The sequence below is a fragment of the Apodemus sylvaticus genome, chromosome 10 (genome assembly GCF_947179515.1).
Source record: "Apodemus sylvaticus chromosome 10, mApoSyl1.1, whole genome shotgun sequence".
NCBI lineage: Eukaryota > Metazoa > Chordata > Mammalia > Rodentia > Muridae > Apodemus > Apodemus sylvaticus.
In genome coordinates this window covers 56,278,032-56,291,152 of record NC_067481.1, presented here as the reverse complement: position 1 = coordinate 56,291,152, position 13,121 = coordinate 56,278,032, and the positions used below count along the sequence as shown (strand labels likewise).

General features: G+C 49.4%; 1 protein-coding gene across 2 annotated transcripts in view; it reads left to right on the top strand.

Annotated features, from left to right (window-relative positions):
• Stx8 (syntaxin 8) overlaps positions 1–12,668 on the top strand; it is a 232,760-nt gene extending 220,092 nt beyond the window's left edge. For both annotated transcript variants that reach the window (XM_052195513.1, XM_052195514.1), the window contains one exon: positions 12,499–12,668. In XM_052195513.1, coding sequence (XP_052051473.1) covers positions 12,499–12,566 — 68 coding nt within the window. In that variant the 3' untranslated portion in view covers positions 12,567–12,668. The remainder of the gene's footprint in view (positions 1–12,498) is intronic.
• Positions 12,669–13,121: the final 453 nt, after the last annotated feature.

The window sequence follows — 13,121 nt, the reverse complement described above, 5'->3', positions numbered from 1 at the left end:
GGGTTAATGATAGCACCTAAATTATTATTCTCAAATACCTTTTGTTCTTGGCACAGAGAGCATGCCCTTGGAAGGCAGATATTTGAATTCGCCCCATGTCACATGACAGGCACATCCCTGGCATTGGCATAACACTTAGTCATGTATCCTTTACCAGTGTGACCTTTGTTGTAACCGTACATTTCTGACCTATTTTGGCCCCTTACACACGAAATATCTTCATTTATTAATTTGTTTAACCAGTGTTGGGGATCAAACCCTGGGCCTCACACGTGCTAAGCACATGTGCCACCAGGAACTGCAGCCCTCCCCACTGAACATCTGAAATAGAGAGGAAAAGATTGCCAGGTCCTCCGAGGAGACTCAAGCCCTGCTTCTTGCTTAGGGACCACAGCTGTTCCCAGCCTTCCAGCTCTGACGCAGTCCGCCTCCCGCCTTACCTCCTCCTTGCTGGCAGAATCTGTGTAAGCGTGTCAGCCCGTATCTTAGCACTTAGGATCTTGCCTTTGTTTCTAGAAGGTTCAATAGAAACACTGTCTGGTCCACTCCAGATGCTTACCTGAGGTTTATATCTCAGGCCATGAAGGTGTTTGGAGGTCCCTAGTTCTAGCCCTGAGGTCTCACTTGGCATATGCTGCTACAACATCATTAGAAGCTACCCTGAGTGAAGGGAAAGCTTTGGGGATCCCAGATGACATGCTCTTCATAGGAGGGCATCTTTAGGAGTACTGAAGAGTGTTTGAGGGTTTGAGGATAGTAGTGAGTCACCCCCATGGTGACCGCACAGGTTCCTTCACTCGGTCGTGTGAAAAGCCTGTATTGGTGCCACACGCTCTGGCTGTCCTATCCCTCCTGTGGTTTCCTAGACTGGCCTGTAAGCTCTAATGCTGCTCTGGGTAAAGGACCCTTTCCCCATGAGCCGATGTGCAACACAGCTGGAATGTCTCTTCTTGTCCTCGTTGTTCCAACCATGCTGGTCCATGCAGCTCGTGAAGCCAGTAGCTTCATCCTGCTAATGAGAAGCTAACCAGGTGTGGTCTTCATTCCATTCCTGCTGCCAAGCTTCTCATTGGGGCTTTAGCATTAATGTTGCAAGCTGAATCTTAGGGAGAAGAGTAGGTGGGGCCCAGTGAGGTGTGTGCCCTTTCTTTTTTTCCCCCTTTTCTTTTCTTTCTTTTTTTTGTTTGGTTTGGTTTGGTTTGGTTTTTGGTTTTTCGAGACAGGGTTTCTCTGTGTAGCCCTGGGATTAAAGGCGTGTGCCACCACCGCCCGGCTGTGCCCTTTCTTTATTAGTTATTTTTCCTGTTCCTGCAATGAATTGACTAACAGAAAGCAGCTTAAGGAAGAAGGATGCAGCCGGGCAGTGGTGGCGCATGTCTTTAACCCCAGCACTTGGGAGGCAGAGGCAGGCAGATTTCTGAGTTTGAGACTAGCCTGATCTACAGAGTGAGTTCCAGGACAGGCAGGGCTACACAGAGAAACCCCGTCTTGAAAAACCAAACCAAAAAAAAAAAAAAAAAAAAAAAAAAAGGGAAGAAGGATGCTTTGTGGCTAACCATTTAAGAGTCTGCAGTCCACCCTGGTGGTGAAGGCTCAGTAGCAGAGGCTGTTCAGTCACATCTGGACATTTCAGGAGGCAGAGATGGGATGCCAACACTCACCTGTCTTTCTCCTCTTTCTTCAGTCTGAGACCATAGGATGCCACCGCCCACTTCAGAATAGGTCTTCCCCTGCTTATGCCCCCACAGTTAATCATCTCTGGAAATACTGTCAAAGATGAAGATTAAACCATCATACTTCCCACAGACCAACTATGAATTCTCCCGAATCTATAAGCTTTTTATTTAGTCATTTTTGTACACATGCAGAGTGTTGGAGGATTTGTGAACATACATTTTGAAATCTGTTTTCATGATACAGCTGGGAAAGAGTGAGGGAGAAAAAGTTTTTAAGAAAAGCCTGGTGGCCAGCTCTAGTTCTGCTGAGAATAGTCAGGCCCAAGGGAGGCAGGCTGCCCTGCACTGACCCCAGGCCACTCCCATGCTGCCTTGGTGCACAGAGGGAGACCTCGCATCCATGCACATGCGTGCATGTCACGGACCTCCCATTGCTGTACAGGTAGAAGGTGACACACTCTGCGTGAAGATGATGGGTGAGAGAGCTCAGACTACCTCACGATGTCCACTTAAAAGCTGTGACCTTTGAACTTTTCTCCTGTGATGGGAACAAGCTTCACGGCCACAACAAGTAGTTACAGTGGACGTTCCGGTATTTGAGAAGAGACTTGGCTTCTAACGTGAAAGGTGTCTGGCCGTTCTTTTGCTGGCCTTTTGCTTTTCTCTCCTTCCATACCCCTTCATAGTTGCCTTTCTTGCCACTGTATCTTACCACGGTGGCCCTTGGTTCCAAATGTAACTCATGTCACCTTAGAGCAAGGAAAGCTGAGGTTTTCTGGGACAGCTGTGACTGGCAGGGTGACAGAGCTCTGGAAACGGTCTAGCAACCCCACCGTCGCTGACGCACACTTACCCCAGGTCTCCCAAGCGTAGGGTGACATCTTGCATCTATTATTGCATCTTACTTCTACAACCTCAACCTGGCTTCCTCTCAATTTCAGAGACCAGCTGGTGGCCAGGACTCTGCAGCTCTCTGCCAGCGCCGTGATGAAGTGAAACGGCCCCTAATAAAAGCAGCCATCAACTTAAGAAGTATAGTTTTCATTTAGGCATAGCACAGTCAACGTGGGCCACTTGATGAATAGCAGCCACACAGGGACCAGCACTCCACTTCCCACTCCATATGAGATCCCACAGCCCCCACAGCCCGAGCAGGAACCAGCTCCCGGCCTGACAGCGCCACAGCTCAGGCCTTCCTCTCCAGTTCTCCCTTTGCCGCCTTCTATAATAAGTTCCCTGTCTGCTTCCAGTTGTCATTACGTCACCCTTCATTCCAAGAAACTCTCGTAATGTGTTGTTTCTAAGCTTCCATACTATTAACGTTTAAAATTGGAAGTTTCCTAATGCCACATGGGAAGACACCCTCCTCTTACCTGCAGTGTGCTTCCCCACCCCATTGTTGGATGATTAATTTCCAAAAAGCATTAGCATTTCCTCCCTGTATGGCCCTCAAACCTGAAGGAAGGAGACAGCTTTGAGCTACCACCTAGCTTCCCACCAGGAAGAAAGACGCTCTCCTTTTCTTCCTGGCTGGTAGCAGCTTCAACTACATTGAGTTATCTACTTGTCTCTTCAACTTCTCTGCCTCTTCCAGCATCAAGTCGTGAGGGCAGCAGCTTGCCAGTCTTGTCTGTTCATTGCTGTAGGTACAGAATGCAAACTTTCAGAGACTAGCTGTGCCGTGCTTACCTACAAGCCTTGTGGGTAGTGAGGACCTTAATCATTCGCTTACGCATCTCTTGAGCAGCTTCGTGGATGGGGTATGTAGCATAGACGAGATGCGTATAAAGCTCCCAGCTCTGATGGAGTTAATGGATGTGGCTTCCACTAAAAGCACACTAATGGCAGGGACCTCTTGCAGTTGCCTGGGACCTGCCTGAACCAGACACTCAGAGGTCTCCATGCTTGGATGTCCTAGAGAAGGAGGGATCTAAGAAATTAGTATGTCCATCCAGCGTTTTCTCGTTGGCTGCATTTACAGAGGACGAGCTGTGCCCTGATGTTTACTCCAAGTGCCTATTGCCCCCAAACTGGAACCCATCTTTTTTCACATCTTGACTTTTCAAACATTGATTATAGAGCACTTACAGAGTCGTAGGCTATGTGACTATGAGCTGGGCTCCTTCAGAGTCAGGAGATGCAGCCCAAGGCCATGTGCTCCAAGGAGCAGCACCTCCCAGCTGCCCTCTTGAGATTAACCTGGTAACAAGAAAACACTCACGTGCTGAGACTTTTCCAGAGAATTATTCCTGTTGTTGAGCTGTCTGCTCAAGGTTGCAAGCCGGATGAAATGATTCATTTAGGTTTAAAGCAAAACAAGAAAGCCATGAAATGTATTTGGATGATTAGGGTTCCTTACAGAAGGAATGGCTTGTCCAACCAGGTTTAAGGCCTTCAGGGCTAAGTCTAGGGTCTGTTGTTTCCGGAATGTGGCCAGGACTATAACCCCGAGCCCTGGCTGTTCTCCACTCGGTGCACAGAATTCTGGCAAAAGCTACCTGGTGACCTCTTCTGGACACCATGTGTTAGCTGTGTGTACAGAGGCAGGGCCAGGGTGAAGAGCCCAGGCCACCAGGCCACCTCTCATATGCTGCCCAAGTGTCTGGAACTCAGGGACTCACTTCAGATCTCGTAACCTTTGACCCTGTCCAGGTACTTCACTTTTCACCACTGATGGGTGACAATGGGTCACCTTGCCAGGTGTCCCTAATTAATGCCAGGTGGCATAGCCTGATCTAAGCAGAACGAATAAAGTAGTTTGTTATAGTGAATCCATAGCCTGGCTGGACCCATCCAGAAATCTTTTGACATGCAGTCCAGAGGGAATTGTCAAAACAAGATATCCATAACAGTGTTCCTGCCTGGCTTTTCCAAGACAGTTGAATTCCTGCCAGATAGATTCACATTCCCAAGGGTAACGTACAGCACAGCCAGGGAATGTTTCTTAGCAAGTATTGATGCGCCAGAGAACTGACTTTAAATTATTGCCTTGACAACTCCTAATGTGCTGCTTTTGATTGCCGATGCGAAGGATTATCTATCTGCAATTGGTTTCTGCTGTTGAGTCGTGGTGAGTGCTGAGACGAGCTTACTTCAGAGACGGGAAATGAACAGCACTTTAAGAACACAGATAGGGCCTAGAAGCTTCAGCACTTGCTGTGCAGGAAGCAGCTATAATATAATGGCCAAGTTTTTACTTGCCCTCTTTAGGGAACATTATCATTTCAGAGTTTGCTTTCTTTTGGGAGGTGGGTGCAACGTTCTTGGTTTCCTGCTGCGCTCCTGAGGCTGATGAGTCCATGCAGAGCAAGCTGTGCATCTCTGCATGTAGTCCACGCTCAGTGAACATGTACACTGTACAGTACATTGTACTGTAAAAATGCATAATGAAGTCTCCTATATAACCCAGGATAACCTCAAATTCATGATCCCCCTGCCTCAACCTCCCCAGTGCAGGTCTAGCACGATGAGCATGTGACATCACATGTGGCTTCTCGACAGTGCTCTTGTTCCACATTAGAACCACTTGGCCAGGTCTCCCCTCTTGTTGTGACCCATCATCTGGCCGGTGAGATGAGTACTCACACAGGGTCTCTGCTACTTGGTCCATGGCCGGGGCCAAGCCGCCACTCCACAGCTACCGGATGCTAAGCTAAGCGCTGGGCCCCGGGTCCAGAGCCTGCCTTCCATTATCCTCTGCTCTACCTCCTTCCCGCTCTTAATTCCCTTTAATTTCCTGTTTCTAGGCCAGTTCTCCTTTCCCCTCCCCCACTTCAGGTGGCCTCATTGCTTCCCATTTCCTGCTGAGAGCGGCTGCTCCCTCTGGCCCCCAGATGTGTCTCTGGAGCTGCTGTCACCTCCCCTTCTATTTCTGTTTTCTTGTTGCCAGGGCTTTTCTTCCGTACTGTTGCCAGCACTGCTGCTGGGCTACTGTGGTGCCAGCACTAGGGGCTTTGCTCCAGGTGGGGCCGTGTCCTCTCAAAGTCACCTCAGCACAAATCTAGCGCAGCCGAGCCTGGGTAGCACCAGCCTTTCTAAAGACCGGTCTGAGGAAGGAGTGTGCTGCGTGCCTTCAGGAGGCTGATGCTCTTCTACAAGTAAAGTCGCCATTAATCAGCACCAACACTGTGCCAGGTCCCAGGTCCTGGCAAAACCGCATGCAGCCCTGGGAAATGTGCACATGTCCCACATCCCTCTGGGGAAGCTGTGTGAAGAGGGACTAGGTGGTTTGCCTGCAGAGGCTGGAGAAGGACCAGGAGTGCATCTGAAGGCTGCCTTCTTCCTCTGCATGATCCGCAGACTACGGTGCTGTCTAAAGGCAAGGCCTGTTTGGTACCCAGCAGGACACAACAAGGAGACAAAGTGAAGATTAAACACTGTCTTTCCCAGCATTTCTGTTTTCAATCAGAACCCAAACAAGCGAGGTCCTATATGTTAGCCAGACTTTTGCCTTGATGTACACTCCTTTGAGGGACCACAGTGTCACCTGCATGTCCCACACCATGCTGTGCTACCTTCATTCTCCAGGGACCAGAATGACCAATCTGACCTGCCCTCTCCTGTAGGGACTCCCCGGCTGGCTGAGCCCAGCTCCAAGACACTCCCACCCAGAGATGTGGGCCTTCTGCCCAAGGCCAGCTCTGCTGCTGGCCAGCTACCACCACGGGGCTCCTTTAGGGAGTACAAGTCTCTGCTCTTCCCACCCGTGGTTGCCCTGTGGTATGAGTAGCATGATTTGGGCACTGTAAACATTTTCTCATTTCTTTTTAGACAGACAAGTTTTGCTAGCTGACCTGGAACTCACTATGTAGACCAGGCTGGCTTTGAACTTACAGAGATCCACCTGTTCCTGTCATTCCCCCAGTGCTGGGATTAAAGGCATGGGTACATATATGTATGTATGTATTATTCTTATGTGTGACTTCTGATCTCCTTGTGTGCCTATTGTCACTCTCAATGTCCCTGGTGTTAGTAATAGTCCCCTTTATGCCCGAATAGTCACAACTCCCAGGCCCTCTAGACCATGGCTTCCTCCCTGTACCTCCTTCCTCCCTGGCTGCCCGGGGTCTAGCTCTAAGTCCCCATTCCGTTTATTTTAGCCTTCTCCTGCAGCACCTCTGTGCTCAGCCCGTGCCCTGGCTCTGACCTCCGCTTCCTCCAAGGCTCTTACGGTTGAGCTGCCCACAGCCTGTCTCACCCGGCATCCACTTGGCTGAGCTCTGCCTGCCTTTTGCCTTCAGCCGGCATCAGCTAGCGCAGCTGCCCTTCCTGTAGCTAATAACCAAGGTGGATGCTGCCAGATATTCCACTGTGAACTTCCAGCCTTTCCCGGACTCCGTCATCATGACCCGGCCCAGTTAGAATTGGTCTCTGTTTCTACCGAATGCCACCCTAGTGTTCCTCTGCCTTCGCGCCTCGTGTTCTTTGGAATAAGTGACATGACTTTGCCATTACCCTGACGCACACTGTCTTGTGGGACATTCGCAGACGTGGACATCTCCTCCACACTGTTCTTGGCAGTAGGTGGACACTGAGAGCCAGTTACGTTCCAGAAACTCATGTCGTTGTTCATATCAAATCCTCATAACGTGCCTGCCCTGCTGGCGCTAGGAAGGCTCATTGTACAACCAGTAGAACCAGACTCAGAGTTGAGACCGCTTCCCCAGGAAGCTTAGCTACTCAGTGGTGAACTTGAAGTCCCATGTCCCTATTTATAAATCCCTCTGCTACATCAGATTATGCATGATCTCTTTTTTCAGGGATCCTATGACCTGGGTAGTGGGCCGGGGGATCCATAACATAAGAGTTTAAAGATAAAGAACCATCCTTCCTGAGCATGGCCTTGTATAGATGTGGCCTTGAATATGTTTTCTTGGTCTCCAGGAGAGGCAGGATGCATGGGATTGAGCAGCCTTGATGGGAGATACCAGGTCTAAGCTGAGTGTTGAACCTGTAACTCTGGAGTTAGCTGAGAATGGAAGAGGTCGTGAGTAGAAAGAGCAGGTGGAGAAAGTGGCCTCCATAAAGACTGAGGGTGGGCTGAGGGCATAGCTCAGCTGATAAAGCCTTTGCAAGCACAAGGATAGGTCCCATGCCTGTGAGAGACCCTATCTCAAGAAATGGAGACAGATATTTCCTGCAGAACAATACCCGAACTTGTCTTCTGACCTGCACACACGGATGCACATAAACCTGCATGCATGCTGAAGATGGAGGAGGAGGCTGCCCCACCTCAGCCGTGACAGAGAAAGGACAGCCCAGAGTGATGGTTTGCGTGTCAGACAAGAACAAAACCAAACTCATGGGAGGCTCTGCTTGCCTTTGCCTGGTGTTTTAATGAAAAATATTACTAAAGGCAGTTAGCACGTACAGCAGTGAGGTAAAGTATCCTCAGGAAAGATGAAACTGGGGATGGGAGTTGCTGTCTTGGCCACCAGTGTCTGGCTGGCTGGCCCGCTGAGCTGTGAGGTCGGTTGGTGGAAAGCTGTGGTGTCCACACCATGAGCAGGCGAGCAGCATAGACTGCGTCAGAGTAGGCTGCATTTTCCTACTCTCAATTAATCCAAAAAAGCAAAAAGCAAACACATTCACCTTCGCCCACGCTCCTCTTCTTTCTTGGCTTATTTACCTAGTAATGGGATTCAAGGGGACATTTACATGAACTTCTGAAAACAAATATCCCGGTCTGTCTTTTGTCCCACTCATTCCCCACCTTTGGCTCTGGAGCCTGCTGCAAAACTAAACTAAAATACTTTAAAAATCTATGTTTGATCTGCAAGAACCAACTGGCTAATGCTTAAGCAAATGTCACCTTTGACAGCACAACTGTGAGAGGAAACTCGCCCACTGCAGGCATTAGTCACGCGTGTCTCATCCGCACAGGTGGTTGGCTGTGTGGGGCTGGCCTGCTGGCCCCGACCCTTCACAGTGTGACACACAAGGCCAGCGATGAGAATGTGTGTTTTTGGTTTAAAACAAGTAGCAAGGAGTCAAAATGGCTTGTCGTATGACAAACCGGGATAAAAAGGACTTCTGGACAAGGATACCTTGCACCTCCCAAATGCCTCCTGATTCCACACCTCACCCCTCCTACTGAGCATCCTCCACCGCTTCCCTGCAGCTATAGGGTGAACATGGTTACCATTCCCTAGAAAAGCTGGCCTCCAAATTTCCCCTCCTCCCCCCACCCCAACTTATCCAGTGAACACTAAGGGCATTACCTGCTCCTACAGCACAAGCTGTCACTCAGTGATTCCCCGTGTTTCACTGGAAGAAAAAGCATGGGCCATTAATCCAGATGAACAATCTTCAGAAAACACACCACTGTTCCGAAGCCACGGTGTTAATGTCCCTTCCTGATCTGAAAGGGAGGTTTGTTTTCTTACAGTCTCTTTAAGTTGCCATATGCTAGACTTGTAAATATCCCAAGTGTTGGGTACTTGTCTGGTAAACTGACCAAAGGAAACGGACATTTCCCCCGACTCTTGTAACCTAACCCTTGGCACCTTGTGCCTGCCCCTGAAAGGGACTCTTGAGTCTTGGGAGCAAACATCTGCCTGGCCAGGTGCCGGCAGTGCCACGCAGGAGCTGAGTGAAATGCAGAGGAAGCGACCAGACCCAATGCTGCTGAGCCTCACAGGTGTTCTGAGGCAGGGCCCGGCCCAGAGCGCTTATTGTTTAGAAGCTGGCAGGCTCCCAGGAGTTCAACTGTCAGTTTCGTTCTGAAATGTCAAACATTTCCTTAGCTGGGGATGGATGGTGAGAGCCCCAAAGGCTGGAGCCCTGTTAGGAGGAAAAAGAAAACACCCCAATTTCTGGCTTTGAGAGTTGATTCAGTATTATAGCTCAGGGGCCATTCTGCAAACTTAGACCCACTGTCCATGTCAGAAAGATGGGGTCTCAAGCCTGCGTGGTTATGTGACAGTGCCTCTTCTGTCAGTGACTCTTTCTGTAAACCTGCTGGTGACATATACCAGGGGCCCAGGGTTCGTGACAGTGAGTTCCGGGATGCTTTTACTAAGTGTGTGTGTGTGTGTGTGTGTGTGTGTGTGTGTGTGTGTGTGTGTTACATTTCTACCATAAAAAGTAGAGGGAGGGTGCAAAGAGGAGGAGGAGGAGGAAGGAAGAAGAGGAAGAGAAGGAGGAGGAGGAAGAATTGTATCCTAGTTTTTCAGTCTCAAAGAGTCTGGCCCTCTATACCTGGTGAGCCCTGTGTTCTGCTGAGTGCCAGGAACCCTGGGTAGAGCCCGTGGTCTAGGAAGAGGTTAAAAGTACAGATGAGAGCAGACCCATCTGGATTCCCATGCAGCCTTCCAGAACCTCTGTTTCCTTGTATACAGAACATAGAGTGGCCAATTATGGAGCAGTAAGCCAGGCAATAACCGCCCCCCCCCCCACCTTGTCCTGAGCCCCGCACCTTGTGACTAGCTTTGACCTCAAATTGGGCTGAGCTTTAGTGCCTTTGAAAGGATCCGTACCTCCAGGACCTCCCCAGAAAGGTGTTGGAGTTGTCATCAGAGATCAAACGCTGTTGCTGTGATCAGGCCGCTAAATCAAGTCTTCTTGGCCCACAGGATCTCAAAGCTGCAGCTGGCCAGTGCCTGTTGCTTCCTTCTCACCTAGAAATGACTTCCTCAGTGCACCCAGCACTATGTTTACGAACACTGTTGAAAATAACCTCTCTACGGACTCGTGTTTGCCTGATAGCATTTAAAATATGAAAGTCTTGTTTGTCTTTGCTGTTGTAGTTCCCTTTTTGTCTTTGGATAAGCACCCCCCCCCCCGACTTTATCACATGCAGTCCACTCACTGTCTAAGGTGTCAAGAGGGAACTGTGTGCTTCCCTTCAAGGGTTCGTGTGTGCGCGAGTGTATGCATGTTTGTGTGTGTGTGTGTGTGTGTGATATATTGATAATCTTTTTCATAGACCTCAACCCCCTTTAGCTGAAACTTCCTGTCCTCTTCAAACTTCTAGAACCTGAGACACTGGCTCCATGTCCCTGTGAAATTTGTTGGTTGGTCTGAACCCTTTTTGAATTTTCTATTTGACACATTTTCCCAGTTTTTTCCTCCCTATTCACTACTCTTCCTGTATCTTCCTGTTTCTTCTTCCAAATATTCAGTGTGCTTCTTCATTTGTTATGTGCATATGATGTCTCTGTGTGCTGGTTCTGCATTAGGCCCTGCGATATAATAATGAATGGAAAGGCAACAAACAGTTCCTTCTGTAGACAGACCTTCCAGGGAAGAAGACACGTGAGAGCTAGCACCTCAAAAGTGATGTTGCTAAGTCCTGCCTGGAGATGTGGAGCTGTAGAAAGCACCAGTGACTTCAAGTCACCCAGGGGATCTCCAGGAAGTGACCCCAAAGAGACTGCCAGGCAGAAAGTTCAGCGTGTGCAAAGGCAGAGGTGTGCTATGCCATGCTGGAGAGGGAAGGCGGGCAGACAGCCACGCTCCTCTCTGGCTCGTCTATGTAGTTCCCAAACCAATCCCTCTTCCCAGGCAAACTCCAGGCCTTGGAGTCGCAAGAATTTGCCCCATTATGCCCCTCAGCCTGGCCACCAGCTCCTGCCCGTTGTGTTTTCCTTCTCCTGATATTGCGTGGCAAAAACCTCTCACTCCAGCCAGGAGCAGCTTTCTAGTCAGGAGCTGCAGAACTATGTAGTAGGACTCCTGCCGACAGGGAGCAGGCAGTCAGGCAAGCTGGAGTGCTTCCCGAGACAGAAGTGAATGAAAAGATAACAATCTCCTGAGTCGCCTAGATATGATAACACTAACCCATGTGCACACACCTTCGCACTGCAAACAGGTTGAAGAAGTAGCTGAAAAAACATACTAGGACGCTGTGTTGTGCACAGCTGAGTTTACAAGGAAGAAAGGAAGGAGCTTCCTAGATGAAAACAATGGAGACTGAAAGCCAGAATCCAGTAACACAACAGGGGTTCCCTTCTACAAGGGAACAGATAAGAAATAATGTGGGCTTTAGAGACAGAGGACAGGAAGTTATGGCTCCAACTTTTACTTTTGGGGTGACTAAAAATGTCAAAGTGGCCTGAAGGTGTGGCTCAGTTGGTACCATGGTTGCCGAGTATGTACAAGACCCTGAATTAGCTGGGCATGGTGGCTTACACCTTTAATCCCAGTACTCAGAGAGGCAGGAGAGCTCTCTGAGTCTACAAAGTGAGTCCAGGGCTCTGTTGCACAGGAATATCCTGTCTTACAAAAAACAAAACAAAACAAAACAAAACAGGACCCTGGATTACAGTCTCCAGCATCACACAAACCAGATGTGGTGACACACGTCTGGAATGCCAACACTTGGAAGTTGGAGACATAAAGATCACAAGTTCAAACTTATCCTTGGCTACAAAGTGAGTTCAAGACCAGCCTGAGACATACAAGATCCTGTCTCCAAAAATAAACAATCCAAGCTATCTATTGCACAAAAATAGACCACAGCCAGAAATGACCTATTAACAATAGGCTCTATTGGTGTTTCAGAGTTAAAGATGGCCACCATCTACAGCTTCCATGCGGGTCACTCTCAGGAGGCATTGGAAAGCTGTGCACGGGAAAGCCAAACGCTGAGTGGGGCCTGGCCCTGGCCCTCCCAGGATTCTGTCTTGCAACCCAGGAGTATTGGCACAGCCCTCAAGGTGGCAATGGCTGTTTATAGGCTCTGTGGAGTCTCGGCTGCTGTGCCCACCAGCCTGCAAAGCCCGAGCTGCGCCCACTGCCCTCTCCATGTACTTCTAGAGTGTGATGCCAAGTTTTCTGGGGCAGCTCATTAAAAGAGGCGTGTTCTGCTTCTCTTTTGCAGGGATGATCATGGTGATTTTATTGCTGCTCGTGGCTATTGTGGTCGTTGCAGTGTGGCCAACCAACTGATAGAAATAAAGGGACCACCCGCTGTGACACCTGCCAATGATGAATGAAAGCCCAGCACCCTTTTGGTACACAACACCTGCTCTCAATAAATTCTCCACCCGCTTGGGGCTCTTGGTGAACGTTGCTTGGGTAGAGAACAGAGCTGAGCAGCTCTGGAGACCTTTCTAGAGCACTGGCCCAGCTGTGTCCCTTGTCCTCTGTCCATGATTTTGTTGGCAGCCCTCAGATGGCCACTGCCCCACAGCTGCTGGTAGATTCCAGTCACCCTCTGTGTGCTGGGCATCCTGAGGGCTATCATGTTAATATGCAGTGTGTGACCTTGGTGGGTGGTTGTACTGACGAAGTCATGGGCCCTTGTACAAATAAGTGGGTGACCCATGTCCAGAGAGCAGAACCTAAACGAGGCAAGAGCCACGCAGAAGGCATAGCTGCATGGACAACAGCCCCTGAGCCAGCCTGCCATGTGTGATTGCCCACAAAGCTTAGACACCTAACCCTGCTGGCTATTTCTGCGCTGAAGAGTTTCTGGACCATCTTCATATCTGGACACACACC